We start from the raw sequence: 20,707 nt of genomic DNA on the forward strand, positions 1-20,707 counted from the left end.
CAGCAGTGTTGGGCAAGTTACTTTCAAAATGTAATATACTACATATTACTAGTTACCTTAATTTGAAAGTAATAAGTTACTTTACAATATTACTGTCTGTAAAGAAATAAAGTCAGCACACTGAAAAGTAGGTGTCACGATACATCAGTTCACGATACGATACGATATACGATATTGGGTTCACGATAACGATACGATACGATATTTTAACAATATTTTTTTGCCATCGATTTGTAAGTTGATGGGGCATCCTCCACGCTAATTTGCGTAATTTCACCATTTTCATCCTCCGTGTCTGTAACGTCCCTCGTCTGTTCAAACAAACCAATGAAAAGGAGAGCGAGCGTGCAATCAGATGCAGATCAGTGCCAGCATGTTCAGCTTCTTTTTCTCGCTATATGAGATTTCATCTCAACGATACGTATTGTCACGTTTTGATATCGCGATATATTGTGGGACGATATATTGTGACATCCCTACTGAAAAGTCAACCTCCCGGTCAGTTTATTGACGTTTCGATCACCAAAGTATCAGATCAGAGGTCCGTTTGCGTGTCATCAGTTTTCTATCTACTGTGTTCTTCAAATCGTCTTCCTTTGCTGACCCTCCTGTCTCCGTCTCTGCAGACCTGCCCATGGAAGAGCAGATGCGCCGCCTGAAGGAGGGGTGGACCTGCAAAGTGTGTATGGCTAAAGAGGTCAACATCCTCTTCATGCCATGCAGACACCAGGTGGTGTGCGAGGAGTGCGCCCCCTCGCTGAAAAAGTGCCCCATCTGCAGAGGCCAGGTCCAAGACACAATCCAGACCATCCTAGGAGGTTGTCTTCCCAGTCTCAGAAGCATTGAGTCTCTAAGCAATAAAACTGTAAAATATTTTACTTTTTGTGAATTATTTCTCTGTCCTCATTGATCCTTAGAAATATGTGATCTCTTGCTAAGGTCCATCAACACTAGTGTGGAGAATCATATGAAGTGCATGGAAAATTATTTCTAATCTGCATTGTACTAGCTACTGCCTTTTAGCCTACATCAAAAATGAGTAGATGTGAAGGTATTTCAGTCATGTAATTTTGTTTGTTCTTAAAATATTCTGAAAACTAAAAGCATCAACAATTGAATAATTACATTACACATTGCAGTGACTATTTGAACTCTAAGCACCCTGGCTGTATGACAGTGTGATCAATTTAATTTAATTTTAATTGTTCTATAAGCTGCCTTAGTTTCCCTTCTTTTTTCAATGCAATAGTTCATTGTTCAAGGAAATCATTGGTCTCCCTGAAATTGATCCTCCAGCCAATCAGAATCAATTCATCCAGCACATGTAATATAATGATGGTGATGATAATTATTAATAATGATAATGCATGATTTTTGAGAGCATGTCATGTTTCCTCTAGCTAGCAGGAGGAAGTTGAGCCTGTTTTGAGGGAAGTGGCAGAAAATTGTAATACAGATCACCTTCAAATGGGAAAATGCTAGTACAGGTATAACATGAAACATGTGAATTGTATTTTTTAAAGGTAGGCCTAATGTTGTCCCTTCTATAAATATAGGAAGGAAAAGAAGAAATTGATGTACTCAGGGTCAGAGAGACAGCAGAGAGCAGCCACACACCAACCAAAGCCCAGATCCCCTCAGTATGCATGGCTTCACTACAGCCTTTTATTTTGTTTTGCTCAGTATGCTGATAATCTTCCATGAAATGAAGATCTTAAAAAATATATATATTCAAGTCAACTGTATAGAAGTGTAACTTAGCTTGTATTGCAGTTATCGCCCCTAAACAGTTTGATCTGTAAGATAAAATACATGCCATGTGTCCCTCCCCAGTTCAGCCCCATTACTTGGGCTCTGTCCCAAATGTATTCAAACCGTGGTGCCCCTGATTCCATTATGAACCCAAATCAACCTGGTTGCATTCTTGTGATACTGTAGCGTATATTAAATGCCTAAATAGATCACGGTGAGGTACTTGATTGCCAAAGCTATTGCATAGTATGTTAACACCATCCAGAGTGTGACCAGAAATGTATTTGCAGCAAATATCAGATTTGTTAGAATAACAGGCTATCAATTGTGTTTTTCTTGACATTAGTTTCTGTATATTCTCAAAATAAAAATATTTATTTTCAGGTGTGGCTATGTTTCTCAAATCCATGGAGTGTTTGGGATGATGAGGCATACTGGGATGATGAGGCATACCATATGCCTTGTAGTGTAAGAGGTAACTTTTTAACCTAGATAGATCATGCCAAAAGTCATACCCTGTAGAGATATAAACTCATGTAATAAGAGAAACAAAATCAGTTTTGTATCAAACATTTATTTATCTTTCCAGTAGAAAGGCTTTTCTACAATGACCAGATTCAATAAATAACTTAACATTGCCTGTGTACACATCAAGCCCTTGAACCCACAGAGCAGCACCCCCCCCCCCCCCCCCACTAAGCCCCTCCCCTCTACGGAACCCCTTTCGGGACTGCCTGAGAACAGCAGCAGCAAGCCTCGAATCCGGGCCAACGAATATCTCCGCACCACAGCGAAGAGAACCCTCACACACATTGAAATAGTTTTTCAAAAAGTCTTTCAAGAAGATTCAGTGTGGTCGCTTATCGCCACCCCTTTCCTCTCACCATTTGAGTCCAATCTGTCCATTATGTACATCCACATCCAAGTGCCACTACCAGAGAGGCAGGGGGCGACAGAGAACTTGAGTTGACCTCTACCTGCCTACAACTCGTCCTTGTCCTTCTCCTCCTGCTCACCTTCCCCACCCTCGGGCGGGGGTCCACCTGCACTGCCGTAAAGCTTGCTGACAATGGGCTGCACCACCTCCTCCAGCTCCTTCTTCTTGGCTTGGAAGTCTTCCAGTTCGGCGTCCTGATGGGACTCCATCCACTCGATCTTCTCCTCCACCGCCTTCTCGATGGCCTCCTTGTCCTCGTCGGACAGCTTGCCGCCAAGCTTCTCCTTGTCGCCCACCTGGTTCTTCAGAGAGTAGGCGTAGCTCTCCAGCTCGTTGCGGGCATCGATACGCTCCTTCAGCTTCTTGTCCTCGTCGGCGAAGCGCTCGGCATCGTTCACCATGCGCTCGATATCCTCGGGGGTCAGTCGGTTCTGGTCGTTGGTGATCGTGATCTTGTTCTTGTTGCCCGTTCCCTTGTCCTCAGCGGTGACGCGCAGGATACCGTTGACGTCAATCTCGAAGGTGACCTCAATTTGGGGTACACCACGCGGGGCGGGAGGGATACCAGTCAGGTCAAAGGTGCCCAGCAGATGGTTGTCTTTTGTCAGGGGACGTTCACCTGAAGAGAGAGTTGAAAGTTATAACCATATCCAGAGTTATGCAACATGTCTCATATCAGCCTATTCACCTTATGTAGCCACGCCCATTTGACCCGGTTGTGTGGTCGTGTGACGACTTCCGGCAAAAAAGAAAAGAAAAAGGCTGCTCCAATATCATCTAACTCTGAATTAACTAATCATTTAGCCAATTGTATGTAACATACCAAATAAAAGCAAACGGCAATGTCTAAGAATGCAACGCCATGTAACTGGCTCGTTAAGTCTCGCATTCCAGGGAATTACGTTAATGTCTGCAGGTCTTATAGATGTAAAAAGCTTTCTTTGTTGGAGTCCAGGTATGTTTTACAAGAAAGTGCTCGTCATTGTCGATGATAACGTTATCTGACCTGGCTAACAGTGGATACTCGCTTGCTTGCTGTGTACCGAGCTCAAAGTAGTAGGCTATGTTATTTATTTTACCCCCTGCACTGTCCGCTACAAAAACAACTCTTCTTCATGACGTTCTTTCATATTTCGCGCCGTGACCGCCGGAAGTGTTAACACGACCCGGAAGAATTTGGCCCACCCCCGCGTCTGAACATAAGGTGAATATACAAGAATGAAGCAATCTATTTTTGACACATTAAATATTTTGTGAAAATTATTTCCATTGTGTTTGGCTAGTTTACAGGAAGTGGTCCAAGTTTTACCTTCATAGACCTTGATGGTGACAGTGGGCTGGTTGTCAGAGGCGGTAGAGAAGATCTGGGATTTTTTGGTGGGCACCACAGTGTTCCTGGGGATCAGTTTGGTCATTACTCCTCCAACGGTCTCAATACCAAGGGTCAGGGGGCACACATCGAGAAGAACCAGATCACCTGTAGCAGAAGAACAAGAAACATTTAAGTAAAATGGCCCAAGTCTGGTCTGATATTCTGCAAGCTTGATGCAGTGGCACAGCTATACAATCTCAGGAAGAAGACCTACCAGTGTCCTCTTCTCCAGACAGAACTCCAGCCTGCACAGCAGCTCCATAGGCCACAGCCTCATCAGGGTTGATGCCCCTGGAGGGCTCTTTGCCATTGAAGAACTCCTTCACCAGCTGCTGGATTTTGGGGATACGGGTGGAGCCTCCAACCAGGACAATCTCATCAATGTCGGTCTTTTTCAGGTCAGAATCGTCTATTACCTTCTGGACAGGCTTCATGGTGGAACGGAACAGGTCCTGGACAAAATAAAGGACAAGGTAAAAAGGCTTGCCTAATGCAATGTTGTATACACCCAGAATATTTTTGTGGTGCAATAATTCAGTCTCAACTGATGAGGTGGCCAACTTACCATGTTGAGCTCCTCAAACTTGGCACGGGTCAGGGTCTCAGAGAAGTCTTCTCCCTCAAAGAAGGATTCAATCTCGATGCGGGCCTGGTGCTGGGCAGACAGTCCCCTCTTCGCCTTCTCAACCTCACGACGCAGCTTCTGCACCGCACGGTTGTCCTTGCGCACGTCTTTGCCAGTCTTCTTCTTGTACAGCTTGATGAAGTGCTCCATGACGCGCTGGTCGAAGTCTTCACCTCCCAGGTGAGTGTCGCCGTTGGTGGCCACCACCTCAAACACGCCGTTGTCAATGGTGAGGAGGGAGACGTCAAAAGTGCCACCACCCAGATCGAACACAAGGATGTTCTTCTCGCCGTCCTTCTTGTCCAGGCCGTAAGCAATAGCTGCAGCAGTCCTGGAGAAGGCAAGTAAAAAGAACATATAAGAAAATAGTCGAATTATCATGAAGAAAATGTTTCCAGAGTGCCTTCAAATGACAGCAGATGATAAAGGTCGTCATAAGACACTTACGGCTCATTTATGATTCTCATAACATTCAGACCAGCAATGACTCCAGCATCCTTGGTGGCCTGACGCTGGGCATCATTGAAGTAGGCGGGGACAGTGACCACAGCATGTGTGACCTGAGGAAACACAAGGGGAAATTAAATCAACAATATATATCGGGTTAAATTATTGGCCAATAATGGGAAATTTATATTTATCGGCTATTACAGTATCTGTATTTTTATAGCTGATAAATAATGGCTATAAGAATATCTATAAGAATGAGTTATTTACAAGGGAAAAAATGTATACCTTTAAGCATAAAATGACATAGGGGTCATACATTTTTATATTGAGTGATGCACTTTACTTCTAGTAACCTGTATTTAATACATTGACATCTGATTTGACAGATTATGTCAAAGACTTTCATTTGACTTCTTGGGCAAAATGCTCTATAAAAGCCGAAGTATGTTTGTAAAGTTTCTTGATGTACTTCAGTAGAAAAGATAATCATTAAAATGTGAAGAGTCAGTCAGAACCATTTGTTTTTGTTGTGTTCACAATTAGTGATGTCGGTTTTTGTTGTGTTCACAATCGTGATGTCAGTTAAGATTTGGTTAGGACAGAGCCACGGGGAATATATCAAATCATCCCTCTTTGCTCACTACATCTTAGCCTTTATTACCCTCAGGTGTGCATAAACGACAGGTTATGAATGTATTTTTAAAATAGAAAAATGTGAAATTAATTCTCAGTTCTCTTATCGGTGTCGGCCATGAGGAGCAGGTAATTACTGGTGGGGGGGAAGGGATATTGTGTGATTAGATATGGAAAGTAATGTTTGTACCTTCTTGCCCAGGTAAGCCTCAGCAGTCTCCTTCATCTTAGTCAGCACCATGGCAGAGATCTCCTCAGGGGCAAATGTCTTCGTCTGGCCTGCAATAATTTCGACCTGGATATGGGGTTTGGTCTTCTTCTCAATAACCTAGAGAGCAATCAGAAGAAACATCAATTTAGAAAGTTTTCCGCCAAAAGCACAGTTTAAATAACTTCAGACCACTACACTACAACCACACACTTAAGAACATACTATCAGAATAAGAAACTTACCTTGAAGGGAAAGAACTTGATGTCCTGTTGCACAGTGTGGTCAGCCCAAGAGCGACCAATCAACCTCTTGGCATCAAAGACTGTGTTCTCAGGGTTGGAGGTCAGCTGGTTCTTGGCAGCATCACCAATCAGACGTTCACCCTCACTGGTGAAGGCCACATATGATGGGGTGATGCGGTTTCCCTGGTCGTTGGCAATAATCTCCACACGGCCGTTCTTGAACACTCCAACACTGCAGCAAAGAGTTTTAGGAATTACTATCATTGCAAAGCATTTACGTTACTCATTTAAGCCCTATTAGCATGTGCAGCACACAATTGCCCAACTTTGCATCACTGATGACATCACAATGATGTCACAATGTCTATGTGCCAATGACATCATGATGTCATAAGAGGATTTTGGTCAATAACAACATCACTGATGATGTCATAGACATTGTGACATCATCAGTGGGGCAATGTATTACATCACTGATGACATCAATCTTATGACATCACTGATGCACAATACCTATGACATCAGTGGGACAGAAATTGAAACAGAGAACAGACAGAACAGTGCCCACTTTCTCCCTTTTATATAATAGAGAGATGTTATAGACCAAACAACTAATCAAGAAAATAATCCACAGATAATCGATAATGAAAATAATCGTTAGTTGCAGCTCTACATCCAGCCAAGCCAGAAATCACCATTTCCTCTTACCATGAGTAGGTGGTCCCCAGGTCGATTCCTACCACGGTTCCCACGTTCTCCCTCCTGTCGTCGTCATCGGCAAACACGGTGCCGGCGACCAGCAACACCAAGCACATCAGTTTCATCTTTGCTTGTATGTTTGCTCAAATCCTATGAAGAAATCTGCGGAACAGAAAACAATGTCAAGACGTGTTGATGACGTGTGCTCTTATGCTACGTGGAAATACGGGCTAGCAATGTTGATTGTATTATGCGGATCGCAATCCGGCTAATATATTGAAAGCATGGCTCAGAAAGGTGCTAAACCCTCATCTAAGCAGAAAAATGCTTCGTTAGGTAACGTTAGATGGGGTGGAGCCCCAGTGCCTCGTCCGATAATGAACACCATTTTTCCATCTAACGTGAGCGGTGCCTATAGCAAGACCAACAGAAGGAACCGTTCTTGTTATAAGTACTCGTTAAAGTACGCTACTCTGCAGATCATCGCAAAATATCCACAATTCTTCTCGATCATATTGGCTGCCCTGGCCTTTGCGAATTAAAGCCACCATTATCTAGTATGCAATACTCAATGTTAGCTTGACATAGCCGACTGCCTGATAGCTGTACACCACTTTTGACTCTTTTTTTTTGCCACAAAAACATACGTTCGCATTGACTATTCATTAATATATTTGGCACGTACCTTAACAGCAAACAATCAATGAATCCGCCTTGGCGCGATCTCAACTGAAACAGTCTGGTATCTCGTACACGTCTCTCTGTTTTCTCAAGTTGTGGATGTGAAGTGTGATGTTGAATGAATGGTGCTCTCCGTATATAAGCCGTCATATCTTCCCCATCGTGGAGGCCTGTGATTGGCCGCGCAGCAGCTCGTTGGAGCGCTCTCATTGGTTGCACCCGGCATGCTGGCCGCCGCAGATTGGTACGCGTTTTGTCAAGTCAACGTCATGACCAAAGAGTATTGAAAGCAAGAGTAGAGTCTAATAACTTTTCAACGTCGCGGTCGCCATTTTGGCCTGAAAAGACCGTCCATGACAGCCAACCAGCGGTGGACTTTTCCAGGCCAAAATGGCGGATTTCGCAATGGAACAGTTCTTTCTGTCATTTCTTATCAATGCAAGTTCTTTGACATTACTGTCCCGCTGCCTGCCGATAGGCCATGTGTCAAACTAAATTCATGAATACAGTCGGTGCAATGAAGTGCCAGTATTTTGAAAAGAGGAGAGGTGGGCTTTTCACATTCATACAGTTGAAGTTTGTGTCTCTTTTCATTCATCAGGACATATATTCTTTCTTATTTGTTAATGTTGTTGGGCATGCAATTATGGATAGTAGTGACACTGCAATGAGTAAGACATGTGTAGGACATGTGTAAGCCCAGTGTAAGTATGTAGCAACAAGGAAATCAAGTTACATAACATGAGATGAACTAGATTGCCTGTAAATTACATCAGTGAATGTACAGGCTCTGCCTCTATAGTTTTACTTTGAAATAAAAAAAACAAGCCTACAGTAGCCTATAAATCGAACTATTCGTTTTTATGCCCATATGGTATTGTTTAATCACAGTTGTTCATATAATTATTTTGTAGTCCTACAGTAGCCTATTGCATGAACTATCGGTAGCCTAAAGTAGCCTACTGTATTGGCTATACATTCTATTATGAAACCAAATTATCAACCTGGTTGCATTCTTCTGATACATTTGGCCTATCCCAAATGTCTAAATAGGTCAAGGTGAGGTAGGTAGCCTATGGTTGCCAAAGATATCAGCCTAGAGCTATTGCCCTGTTCATACGTGTAGGCCTACACTAGTTAACATACTGTGTAAGTCATATTTGCATAAGCTAATGTATGTAGTTGGAATAACATCAATTGAGTTTGTTGTTCTGTCTATTCTCAAAATGCAAATGTTTATTTTTAAGTGGCAATGTTTTATATAGTATAATAGTCTATATTGAAAATATTTTGTATGTAGCCGATGCATAATTACCATTGTGCTAATCCCTGGCGAAAGTGGTGGCAGATGTTATGACCCTGCGTCATAATTTGTCATTGAGTGTGTATATTTGTGCTGTTCTCTGGTTATTGTTGTGTAACTGCCAACATTTCAATAGGCTATGTAGTAGACTATATGGAGAGTTCAAACAAAATGATATTCACAAATGCACAGTCACATACAAATATGCACCACTGGTGGACATTTCTTAAGATTCAAGTTTGAAACACATAGCCTATATACAACCAATTAGTTATTTTCCATCATCAGGAAAAGCAATAGGTCTACAGCTAAATCTGCTTTTCTTAAATAGTTGATTTGACCCCAATATGTCCTATAGATTCTTGTCACTGCTTTTCTTCTGTGCTGGGATTCTCTTGACTTCAGGTCTATTTAGGTCAGTGCTTTAGACAACAGCAGGAAAGATCCTGAATAGTGCAGTGATGTCACAAGTCCTGACTCAGGAGTCCTGAGTAAGGCCTCCACCTAGTGGAAGACTGTGGCAACGACAGGGAAGTTCATGAAGTTACTGGACTTCCTGGAAACAGAATATAAAGCCTGGAGGAGTCCCACTGCTGAGACAGAAGCAACACTACACAGCCAACACAGAACAGACGAACAGACATTTTTAACAGAGCTTCATTGCAGAAAATAGAGGATCTAACACTAAACAGACACTGAAGATGGTGCACTCAAATGGATTCCAGTCTTCCCCTCAGCCCATGCGTGCACTTCTACTGGCCTGTACACAGTCTGTGGCCTCAGATTGAACCTCTTCCACTGCAGAGAAACATACAGGAGAGATGCACAGCAGGCTGGAGCTGATGGACAAACTTCAACAGAAGATCCAGGAGGAGATGCAGCAAGACAAGACTCCCACCATGCAGCTGGAGAGAGAGGGCGAGCCCTTCGCCCTGACCCTGGACACTGGAGACTTTTCCCCAGAGGAGCTGCATGTCCAGCAGGTGGGCAGGAGGCTGAGAGTCAGTGGGAAGACAGAGAAGAAGCAGGAGGACGGCCAAGGCTCCTACTCTTACAGATGGCAGGAGTTCAGACGAGAGGTCGATCTGCCTGAAGGGCTGAATCCTGAAGCCATCAGCTGCTGCCTGGCTCCAGACGGGAAGCTCCACATCCAGGCAGCAAAACCTCCAGTGAGAGAGCTGAGCATCGAGAGGCGCTTGGAGGAGGAGACACAGCAGAGCCTCTGTTCACAGACAGGGGGCAGCAGCACAGAAACAGACACCAGCAAGCAGGAGCAGGACACTGCTGCTGACAAGATGGACTGATCTTCTGTTGCAAACAAATTCTATGAACTGTAAACATAGAAGAGCTCATGTTTTTTTTTTTAATGAATGTTGTGTAATTAATAAATATAATAACAACTGAACTATGTCTGGTGTCCAATGAGTTTCATGATGGAGACAACAATTCTGTTGAGATTAAAGAAACTGAAAATAGAAACCATCTATAGGTCCATCTAATTTATTAAAACGGCATAGCTGAAATGTGGCGCTTTTGGCAGGGGTCCCTCAGAACCCCAACACATTGGTGTTTTTTAAAAGCACTCATCAAAACAAACACATGAAAAGCGATATGAAGTCATTAGGAACAATTCGATTTACAAAGGCATGAAGAAATGGAATGATAGAATTAAAGCACAGACACAAAGCTTATGTCTGGGTTCTGCGGTTACCCCAGAGGGTAGGATAAAGAAGACACATTGGGAAAATCCCATACTACAGGCCAGTGACAGGAGGGAAATATTGCATGGTAGGCCTAAATGAAAGGGAGGGACGTGTAAACTGCATGTATGACCTCCAGTCTGACCAGTACAAGGCAATGCCCACCAATATAGACAAAGATCATACACTTATTATGTGTGTATGGCGATGTATGCATGTATATTTATTGTAACTGTGTGAACCCAGGGTATAGGAAGTGATGGGTGGGAATATGGTGTGTGTGTGTGTGTGTGTGTGTGGGGGGGGGGGGGGTTGCTGACCTTTTGGGTTGGGAATGGTGAGGGGTGCATTTACTCTGTGTGTATACTCATGAGGTATTTATGATGTAGGCTATGTAGGTACACAGACTGCACATTATTAGGGGAATCCTCCAAATGTTTAGTGGCAGTCCCTTTTGCACAATCCAAATCTCAGTTCTCTCAAAGCTTAAAATCCTTTTGTAACTTGTCAGATTCTCTTCATCCCCCACCCCCACCGCCCCACCCCCACCTTGTGATTGGTATAGGCTACATTTAGGAAATCAATAAGTCATACTGGCTTTACATGGATGATTCACCCCATCAGTTTACTTCATGGACATTGTAAGTCTCTAATATTTTGTTATTCAGTTTATATTCTGTCTCTTCACTTTTCCCGGGGGGGGGGGGGGGGGGTCCCCACCTGAGCAATTTATGCAGGTGAAGCCCTAGGTTTGCGCCCCCTAACGGCAGAGCCCGGCATCAGCAGCAGACCCCAAACTGATGACGTGGTTCGGCTGTCTTGGAGCGGAGCAGCAGGATGGCCGACCAGAGCAGGCAAATCAAACTCGCTGCAGCTAAGAAAAAGGTAAATGATTTGACATTCAACCTGGCAGAGCATCACGGGGGGGGCGCTGGATGTGTCTCTCTGGAGCGGCTCGGTGTTGTCGGCGGTTTCTTTCATTTCTTTAGAGTTTGATTTGTAATGGAGGAGGGGTGTTGTCGTTACACGTCGTCCGACCTCTGTGGTGTCGCCCATCCCGGACCTCAGGCTCCTCTTGGGGGCGTCAATCCGCAGGAGAGGCCGGGGCTTCTTTCGGGCCTCGACTGATACTTAGGAGATTATGTACTCTTTTTTAGTTCTTAGAAGCATTTATATCGACCTAATTCGCTTGTTCTTTGCTGGTGGTCAACTCATGGTATTTACTCAACGGGTTCGGGTGTCTGTCCGGGCTACATTATAACTAGCTAACGTTAGTTAACTATTACAAGTGAACCTTAGCGAGCTTGGCTAACGTTAATAATGGATAGGTGGCTTGTTAATAATAACTCTTGCTGCTATCCAGTTGGCGTGTTGTTAAAGGATGCCAGACAATAGTTTGGTCGCTTTGTAGCCTAGCTAGCTAGTTAACACGAGCAGGTTAACGTTAAGATGACGGGGACTGTTTTGACAGCTGACACCCCCTCTTCCTTTTCTGTGTCCGGCCGGCTGGCTAGCGAGAAAGATGGCACGATTACATGTCAACGTTAGCTTCAGGAAATGACTCGTCAGCGTTTGTTGTTGCCCCGCCGTGTTCGTGGATGCTTGGTGGTGTTGCTAACTCATAATAACATTTAGCTGGGGCTCAAGCCTCCAGTATTGTGGATATGCTATTCCCTGTAGCTATCTATCTAGTTCCCCCATTCACCCGCAAACAGCTGTCACCATGCTAATAGTACACACTCACTCACACAGGGAAACATTCCTCACTTCCGTTCACATGGATGCTAAACTGCACAGTCTATTCATATGTTAATAGTTATCCATATGCTAGTTAACTGCATTTTTGGGGAAGGACTTGAACAAGCTAGCCATTGTTCCCCACGTAAGTGATACTAGTAAGGCAATAACTAGTGGGCAGTGGCCATGCATACCAGCCTGTTTGAAGCTGGATCTCTCTTGAATAGGACCTCCATTGTCACAAGTTACATCTCCTGATTCAGTCAAGCTGACTGACTACAGTCTCCGCTGGTTATACTGATCACTCACACGGGTGTATCTATTGCGTCTTTCTCTCCTTTGATGCTCAGCTGAAGGAGTTCCAGCAGAAGAGCTCTCCTGTAGGAGGAGAGAAAGGAGGAGGAGGATCCGGGGCCAAGAAGAAGAGGAAGGTGAAGGGAGGAAGCCAACCCGATGCGTCCTCAACAGACAGAAACTCTCCAGACAATGTAAGTCACCATCCACATCTTTCTGCTTGTGTATTTATTTGTTTGGCAGTCAGCGAAGGCCCGAAGGACTGCCTTTCTGTCAGTTAGCAACCTGCCTTTCTGTCAGTTAGCAACCTGCCTTTCTGTCAGTTAGCAACCTGTCTGTCCTTGTTCTTGTATATCCGCCTGTCTCCTTGTCCTGTCCGTCAACCTGTAGTCCGTACTGTGTTTGTCCCTATGAAAATCATTTTAATTTCCTAAATTTCCTAAAAATTAGTATTTCTTCTTTTTTTTATACCAGTATAGCTTTTTAAAATGCATCTACCGGTAATCCAACTTGTACTGTATATCTGCTGCTTACACTATGCAGAGAAAAGTGTAATTACTTTAACAAATAGCCTATCTTTGATCATTGTTAACACTGATAATGTGGTACTGCTAGTTCTCAAAGCTAAACCTAGCCCCAACAAATCATATATCGAAAGATTAGAGAGGCAACATTAAACTAAATCGAAAAGGCTGCTACAGTATTAGATTAGCACACTGACACACAATACGCATTAGGAGGAAAGCTTCCAGCCACAACACTTGAGGACGTGAAGAGTTTGAAAGTGACTCCACCTGACAGAGCTGCACACAAAAGATCTCCAAGTGCTCGTAGGCAAATTCCTCCCACTGTTCGTGCCATTGTGGGCTCTGTCTGTTTGTTTCTCTGTCCCACTGTGATTGTCCCACTGTGATGTCATAAATCCCACAGTGACATCATCAGTGATGTCATAAATCCCACTGTGTCCACCCTGAGACTGGGAGGTTGTGAGCTTGATCCCCGGCCGAGTCATGCCAAAGACTATAAAAATGGGACCCATTTGCCTCCCTGCTTGGCACTCAGCATCAAAGGGTTGGAATTGGGTGCCGCTCACCGCTCCCCCAGTGGATGGGTCAAATGCGGAGAACAAATTTCGCACACTCAGGTGTGGGACAATCAGTGGGACTTTACCTTTACCACTGTGACATCATCAGTGATGTCATAAATCTGACATCATCAGTGATGCTGGTCTCATTGGCCATACAGCAGCCGAGCTGCGGGCAAGGCCGCGTGGTGGCCGATCTGCTGAATACGAGCTGCAGGGCCAGCTTGGCGAGCTGCAGGACGGGCGTAGCGCTAGGAATGGAGCGCGCGACGTCCCTAGTATGTGAAAACCGAACATGTAGGCTGAAGCATAGCACAGCCAGGCGCTTTCTTCACCCCTCCAACGTCAGGGCTTGACGTTGCCACGTGCCCCACAGACCCGTCGTCTTTTCTGAGAGCTCTAAGCCAGTAAATAACAATCTTTTAGTGCCCCTGCTTGGCCAGTGATCAAAAAACTATATGGTGGTCGGTCAGGAAATGATATGACAGAATTACTATCTTGTCGAGAAACTCTTTCCTATTTTCGATCAAGCGTGCCCGAATGTTGACGGCGCGGTGGCAACGTTCGCCCGTGTTTGCCGGCCAGGTGCCAGGAGGAAAACGATCTGTACCCAAGAGAAGGACATTGGAGGAGAGAGATGGAGAATGTCAGAGAAAGAGACGGGTGAAGTTTCAGCCTCACTGATCAGAACCACAGCCACACTCAGGACACCTTCCATGCTGCAGAGGGCGAGGTGTTTGGTAACATATGTAGACAATTTCCACCATATGAAAACGAGGTGAAAGTTCATTAATAAATTATATCAAGTCCCGCACATAGACTTTTAGCCTCAGCTGTAACAAATCTGTCATAACGTGCATTATTTTCAGCCAGGCTTATCAGTTGCTGTATCTATGAAATGCTATGTGATATTAGTATATTTTCAGTGAAATAAAATCATGAATGATGAAAATAGATATATAGATTCCGCTGTTATTATTACACATGATAGGCTATTTGAGTGCTGCTATCATGAGTAGCAGTATCTATTCATGATTAGTAGGGAGGCAGCTGTTTTTAGGGACATAGGGTTTGACCCACACCAAACCTAATCATCTCATACTGATCATAATATATTCATAATAATGTAATAATCTTAACCGTAAGAGCAGTGTCGACATGACTTGTTTTTAACATGTCTGAATTATAATTGAAGGCTTGTCTGAATGAGAAAACGCACTGATATGCTAACTTTAAGTATTTGGGCTAGTGACTTAAAAATTGCTGGCCCGGGAATGACATGTGTAAAATAGATCTGGATGTCAGCCCCTGAATGTGAAAGCTGTAGTCACATGTCTAACTGTGTGTACTAACCAAGGTTCCTACACAGTATGGACAAGTATGGAATTTGATTTGAGTATTTCCAGGTCTGGAAAAGCATGGAAAAAGGAGAAGAGAGTATGGAAAAATATTTGCGTTTCCAGGCAGACAGTAGCACTGAAACAAGGTTTGGATGGCAGAGAGGTCAGGCAGCCAAGGACAGAAATAATAATTGGCTATGAAGACTGGCTTTATTCTGATTCTAATAAAGCTATAGAAATGATCTTGGGCCACTGAAAAAGTAAAATAAATAAAAAGTTTGACAGAATAAACTGGAACAGCTAAGAATAAACTACAAAACTTAAAAACCAAACGTCAAGATTATTTTACCCCCCCCCCCCCTTTTTTTTTGTTAGTCTGAGTGAAATGTTATATGGTCTCTCCTGATTCTAAATATAGCTGAATCGCTTGCTTTGACAAACTAAGCATTTTATGAAATGTCGGATTGAATCCCTTGGTTCATATGCCTAACCCGGAAGGGGGCGTGACTTTGGCTCTCTGTAGTGTGAGCAGCTTCCCAATGGGACGGACAGCAGGCAGACCAGCTGCTTAGTCTGAACTGAACCAATCGTTGGGCAAGACTTGAACAGACTCGTAGAATATCATTTCTCTCGACTACGCTTAAGTTGATCTTTTCCGTGATTGATACACTTTAGCAAAATAAACAAACATGGGAGTACCTGCCAGCAACAATTGAGAGTAATCAAACAGAGTTCAGTTCTTGACCCTTTGAAAAAGGGAACACCGTGTCCTGAATTGGCACAGGTTATGGGTTTTGGGAAATGGGAGCTAGTTGACTTTGCTTAGTTTGTAGAGCTCACTGTAAAGCAAGCGTAAATATCCTGCTGAGCAGCAGGCTGGGACACCACAGTACCACATTGGAAGCGTTGGAAAGGTGCAGCCTAAAGAAGACCAAGACAATGGCACTAGTTTGGGAGTGTGTACTCGGTAAAGTGAAGGATTCACGTAGAGCGATTAATTGATGAATCGATTATTCGATCGACTGGAAATTAATCGTCAACTAATTGTATAATCGTTTAAGACACATTTTTAAGGAAAAAAATACAAACATTCAAATGTAAATGTGAGTATACTATGTTCTGGTTTCGTTAGTCTTCTATGACTGTAAACTGATTATCTAAAGATAGTCAGATAATCAGTTGCGGACTGTTGGTCAGGACAAAAGAAGACATTTGATGAAGTCATCTTGGGCTTTGGGGTAGCTAGCCTCCTGGATCCCAGCACAGAGCCTAGCTGCTATGTTGCTATCTGTTGTTTAGTTTTATTATCTTTTTTACTCACTTCTGCTAACATTACGTTGTGTTTTCAGCCTGAACCGCAACCGAGTAATCTGTTATCCGATTGCTCGGATTAATCATTGGAATACTCGATTACTAAAATAATCGATACTTGCAGCCCTACACGCACGTAGCCCTTGTTTGCAGCGTTGAGGTCTTTGCACACACAGTCCGTTTTTTCCCGTATGCGTTTTTTTAATCTGAAAAAGAAAAATTGTTACGCACACAAGAAACCTTACACACTGAGTCTGACTCTGATACGTTTTATTATTATGCCCCTCGTTCTATTCGCAATACGAGACAAATATTCGCCCTCCCCTGTATCCACATTACAACATGCTGACAGGTGACAGGCAGCTGTGGCTGATCTGCAGCAGCGGTGATATGGACGGGAGCAGGCAGATGGCAGCAGGTCGGGGAATGTTAACCATATAATCACACTGGACACAGGGGCTCCGTGCTCACCCTCACCTCGCCAAGCCGGCTGTGGTGCCCGCTGTGGCCCCGCTCCCCGGGGAGAGGGGTCAGTGAGTGGAGTGAGCACCGGCATTTCTCCGACACGCACGGGTCAAACAGCTCAAACCTATTCCGTAAACTGTAACGACGGACGAAAGTTTCGGAGTCAGTGTGTAAAAACGTGAGTGACACAACATGAGGTGGTATTTATTTTTTTAAACGTGCCACAAATTCGGACGGAAAATACAGAGTTGGTGTGCAGAAGCCTTTAGCCTGCGGTGAACATGATACATCAGGAAGGTTTTGCTATTTTCTAATTTTATCGGAAAACCTCTGGATGAGGTGCACACAGCAGTGTTTCCTCTGGATGAGGTGCACAGCAGTGTTTCCTCTGGATGAGGTGCACACAGCAGTGTTTCCTCTGGATGAGGTGCACAGCAGTGTTTCCTCTGGATGAGGTGCACAGCAGTGTTTCCTCTGGATGAGGTGCACACAGCAGTGTTTCCTCTGGATGAGGTGCACAGCAGTGTTTCCCCTGGATGAGGTGCACACAGCAGTGTTTCCTCTGGATGAGGTGCACAGCAGTGCTTCCTCTGGATGAGGTGCACACAGCAGTGTTTCCTCTGGATGAGGTGCACACAGCAGTGTTTCCTCTGGATGAGGTGCACACAGCAGTGTTTCCTCTGGATGAGGTGCACACAGCAGTGTTTCCTCTGGATGAGGTGCACAGCAGTGTTTCCTCTGGATGAGGTGCACACAGCAGTGTTTCCTCTGGATGAGGTGCACAGCAGTGTTTCCTCTGGATGAGGTGCACACAGCAGTGCTTCCTCTGGATGAGGTGCACAGCAGTGTTTCCTCTGGATGAGGTGCACAGCAGTGTTTCCTCTGGATGAGGTGCACAGCAGTGTTTCCTCTGGATGAGGTGCACAGCAGTGTTTCCTCTGGATGAGGTGCACAGCAGTGCTTCCTCTGGATAGTGTTTCCTCTGGATGAGGTGCACAGCAGTGTTTCCTCTGGATGAGGTGCACAGCGGTGCTCCCTCTGGATGAGGTGCACAGCAGCAGTGTTTTTTCTGGATGAGCTGCACAGCAGTTTTTCCTCTGGATGAGGTGCACAGCAGTTTTTCCTCTGGATGAGGTGCACAGCAGTGTTTCCTTTGGATGAGGTGCACAGCAGTGTTTCCTCTGGATGAGGTGCACACAGCAGTGTTTCCTCTGGATGAGGTGCACACAACAGTGTTTCCTCTGGATGAGGTGCACAGCAGTGCTTCCTCTGGATGAGGTGCACAGCAGCAGTGTTTCCTGACCTCGTGGATGGAGCATAATAATGGCCTTAGTTGCTCCCATTACAAACCCCTTCTCTCTCCAAATCACTTCCAACCCCCGTCTCTCTGTGGCCCTGTTAGCCTGTATCTATGTTAGCCTGTATCTCTGTTAGCCTGTATCTCTGTCACTTCCTGTTAGCCTGTATGTCTGTTAGCCTGTATGTCTGTTAGCCTGTATGTCTGTTAGCCTGTATGTATGTTAGCCTGTATGTCTGTCACTTCCTGTTAGCCTGTATGTCTGTTACCCTGTATGTCTGTTAGCCTGTATGTCTGTTAGCCTGTATGTCTGTTAGCCTGTATCTCTGTCACTTCCTGTTAGCCTGTATGTCTGTTAGCCTGTATGTCTGTTAGCCTGTATCTCTGTTAGCCTGTATGTCTGTTAGCCTGTATGTCTGTTAGCCTGTATCTCTGTCACTTCCTGTTAGCCTGTATGTCTGTTAGCCTGTATGTCTGTTAGCCTGTATCTCTGTTAGCCTGTATCTCTGTTAGCCTGTATGTCTGTTAGCCTGTATCTCTGTTAGCCTGTATCTCTGTCACTTCCTGTTAGCCTGTATGTCTGTTAGCCTGTATCTCTGTTAGCCTGTATCTCTGTCACTTCCTGTTAGCCTGTATGTCTGTTAGCCTGTATGTCTGTTAGCCTGTATGTCTGTTAGCCTGTATCTCTGTTAGCCTGTATCTCTGTTAGCCTGTATCTCTGTCACTTCCTGTTAGCCTGTATGTCTGTTAGCCTGTATGTCTGTTAGCCTGTATGTCTGTTAGCCTGTATGTCTGTTAGCCTGTATCTCTGTCACTTCCTCTTAGCCTGTATGTATGTTAGCCTGTATGTCTGTTAGCCTGTATGTCTGTTAGCCTGTATGTCTGTTAGCCTGTATCTCTGTCACTTCCTGTTAGCCTGTATGTCTGTTAGCCTGTATGTCTGTTAGCCCGTATCTCTGTTAGCCTGTATGTCTGTTAGCCTGTATGTCTGTTAGCCTGTATGTCTGTTAACCTGTATGTCTGTTAGCCTGTATCTCTGTCACTTCCTCAAAGCGTTCACTCCCCTCTCACATCTCTTTCACCCCCCCTCTCCCCTGTCTCTTCTTCCCTGTAGTTTGACAGTATTCTGAAAGCACTTAGTCAAAGCAATGGACTAGTCCTTCCTGCCTATGGCAACAGTCAGGTGAGCCTCTCTCTTTCTGCCCCCACCCCCTCATTGTTTCATACCTGCCTGTTTTTCCTGTTAGCATTCCTCACTCAGCCACTAGCTGCTTCTCACCTGCTCTGTGATATTGTGATATTGTGATGATGTAGTAGTACCTTGCTCTCCTGTTCTCCCATCTCCCCCTTTACCTCAAGTGCACTTGTTCTGTCGCATACACTCAAAAGCAGAGGATGGGTTGGTTCAGGACTCGGGTGTGATTTCTACACTGCATGGGGGCGAGGGGGGGGGGGGGGAGGAGCTTAGCGGTCAGTGTTGTGGAAGTGCAGTGTGAATTCAGTCACTCACCACATTAAAGCTGCGTTCACACCGAGATATTTATTTTTCTCTCCGTCGCTCGATTCAACCCTTTGGAATCGCTCTGTTTAAATCGCTCGTCAACAGGCACAAGAATTGACGGACATCTGGGGGCTATAACGTTACGCAATGTCATGATGTTTGTCCACTACGAGCCACCGTAGGTTGTTTACAAGCTAAAGCCTATCAGCGTGCTCCTAACGTGAGCTCTATACCAGTATTACAGACTTCACTTCATGTCAGCTGTCAGCCTGTCAATCAGCTGTCAATGCGGTTTGTTGCCACACAATAAACCAGCGGTTTGTTCCAAGCCAGTGTGATCCTTGACTCACTCTCACACGGCAGCCAATCAGCGTTGAACAGCGAGCGACTGATGCCAGCGAGACTTCGCTCGAGTTGGGATATTTCATCTCGGGCGACGGGCGAATTTTCGCCCTATCGCTCTGCCTCTGTCGCTCGGACGCCCAGCGATTCTTCTCCCGGGCGAATATACGCTCAATCGCTCGTTTGCATTGACTTTGTATGTAAACTCGATGCCAGCGAAAAACTTGAATAGGTCGGTGTGAACGCACCTTTAGGAGCATGAGGTGTGGTAGTTGCATGGCCGTGACATCTCACCTGCTGGACACCTGTTACTTTACCGTGCAGGCATGTACTGATCTGGGACAACACGACATGTGTTTGATTGTTAATCCAGCATGATTGGGGTTTTTGCTCATTTTCTGCACTCCCTTGTCCCTTACTGTTTTACATAATATAGATTATTTTCCAGGGCTTTTTTCACGTTATGAGATATTTGCTATTTTCCCCTCATCACTTTCTCATAGTAAATATTCTGAAATAAACGCAGTCTAAATATTGTGGGGTACTCCCAGTATAGAAGAGAGCGCCAATTTTAAGCCATAATTGTATAAAATGGTAAATGTACTGGATTTATATAGTGCTTTTGTCGGTCCAATGACCGCTCAAAACGCTTTACGGTAGGTCTGCATGCGCCCACTCACACTCACATTGACCGATGGCATCTGCAGCCATGCAAGGCTCGGGTTCAGTCA

At 44.6% G+C, this 20,707-nt stretch overlaps 2 protein-coding genes and 1 pseudogene across 5 annotated transcripts in view; 2 read left to right on the top strand and 1 right to left on the bottom strand.

Annotated features, from left to right (window-relative positions):
- Nucleotides 1–2,458: 2,458 nt before the first annotated feature.
- LOC310795747 (endoplasmic reticulum chaperone BiP) lies at nucleotides 2,459–7,731 on the bottom strand. The gene is made up of 9 exons (XM_083657819.1): nucleotides 7,607–7,731; nucleotides 6,931–7,083; nucleotides 6,223–6,454; nucleotides 5,960–6,097; nucleotides 5,134–5,246; nucleotides 4,627–5,017; nucleotides 4,276–4,513; nucleotides 3,999–4,166; nucleotides 2,459–3,308 (listed from the first exon to the last, which is right to left on the bottom strand). The coding sequence occupies exons 2-9, from the start codon at nucleotides 7,044–7,046 to the stop codon at nucleotides 2,734–2,736; spliced, it is 1,971 nt and encodes a 656-aa protein (XP_083513945.1). The 5' UTR covers nucleotides 7,047–7,083; nucleotides 7,607–7,731; the 3' UTR covers nucleotides 2,459–2,733.
- Nucleotides 7,732–9,606: 1,875 nt separating this feature from the next.
- LOC310795349 (heat shock protein 30 pseudogene) lies at nucleotides 9,607–10,209 on the top strand (annotated as a pseudogene). Its single transcript has one exon. The product of its transcript is annotated as a heat shock protein 30 pseudogene (transcript).
- A 1,204-nt stretch (nucleotides 10,210–11,413) lies between these two features.
- Nucleotides 11,414–20,707, top strand: part of golga2 (golgin A2) — a gene marked incomplete at its 5' end in the record, with an annotated part of 36,598 nt that continues 27,304 nt past the window's right edge. For 2 of the 3 annotated variants that reach the window (XM_083657813.1, XM_083657814.1), the window contains 2 exons: nucleotides 11,443–11,490; nucleotides 12,693–12,830. In XM_083657813.1, the coding sequence (XP_083513939.1) occupies nucleotides 11,443–11,490; nucleotides 12,693–12,830 (186 nt within the window). Of the gene's footprint in view, nucleotides 11,491–12,692; nucleotides 12,831–19,247; nucleotides 19,317–20,707 lie in introns of all 3 variants that reach the window. The other variant, XM_083657815.1, reaches the window with a different exon arrangement.

Source organism: Poromitra crassiceps (assembly GCF_964638095.1).
Source record: "Poromitra crassiceps genome assembly, chromosome: 21".
In the NCBI taxonomy this organism is placed as follows: Eukaryota; Metazoa; Chordata; class Actinopteri; order Beryciformes; family Melamphaidae; genus Poromitra; species Poromitra crassiceps.

Bases quoted from the DNA above. Each gene is read 5' to 3' on its own strand.
- LOC310795747 (XM_083657819.1), bottom strand. From the start codon at position 7,046: ATGAAACTGATGTGCTTGGTGTTGCTGGTCGCCGGCACCGTGTTTGCC. The intron at 6,098-6,222 runs GTAAGTTTCTTA...ATTGCTCTCTAG, and splicing joins TCAAGTTCTTTCCCTTCAAG to GTTATTGAGAAGAAGACCAA. The intron at 5,018-5,133 runs GTAAGTGTCTTA...TGCCTTCTCCAG, and splicing joins ATGAGAATCATAAATGAGCC to GACTGCTGCAGCTATTGCTT.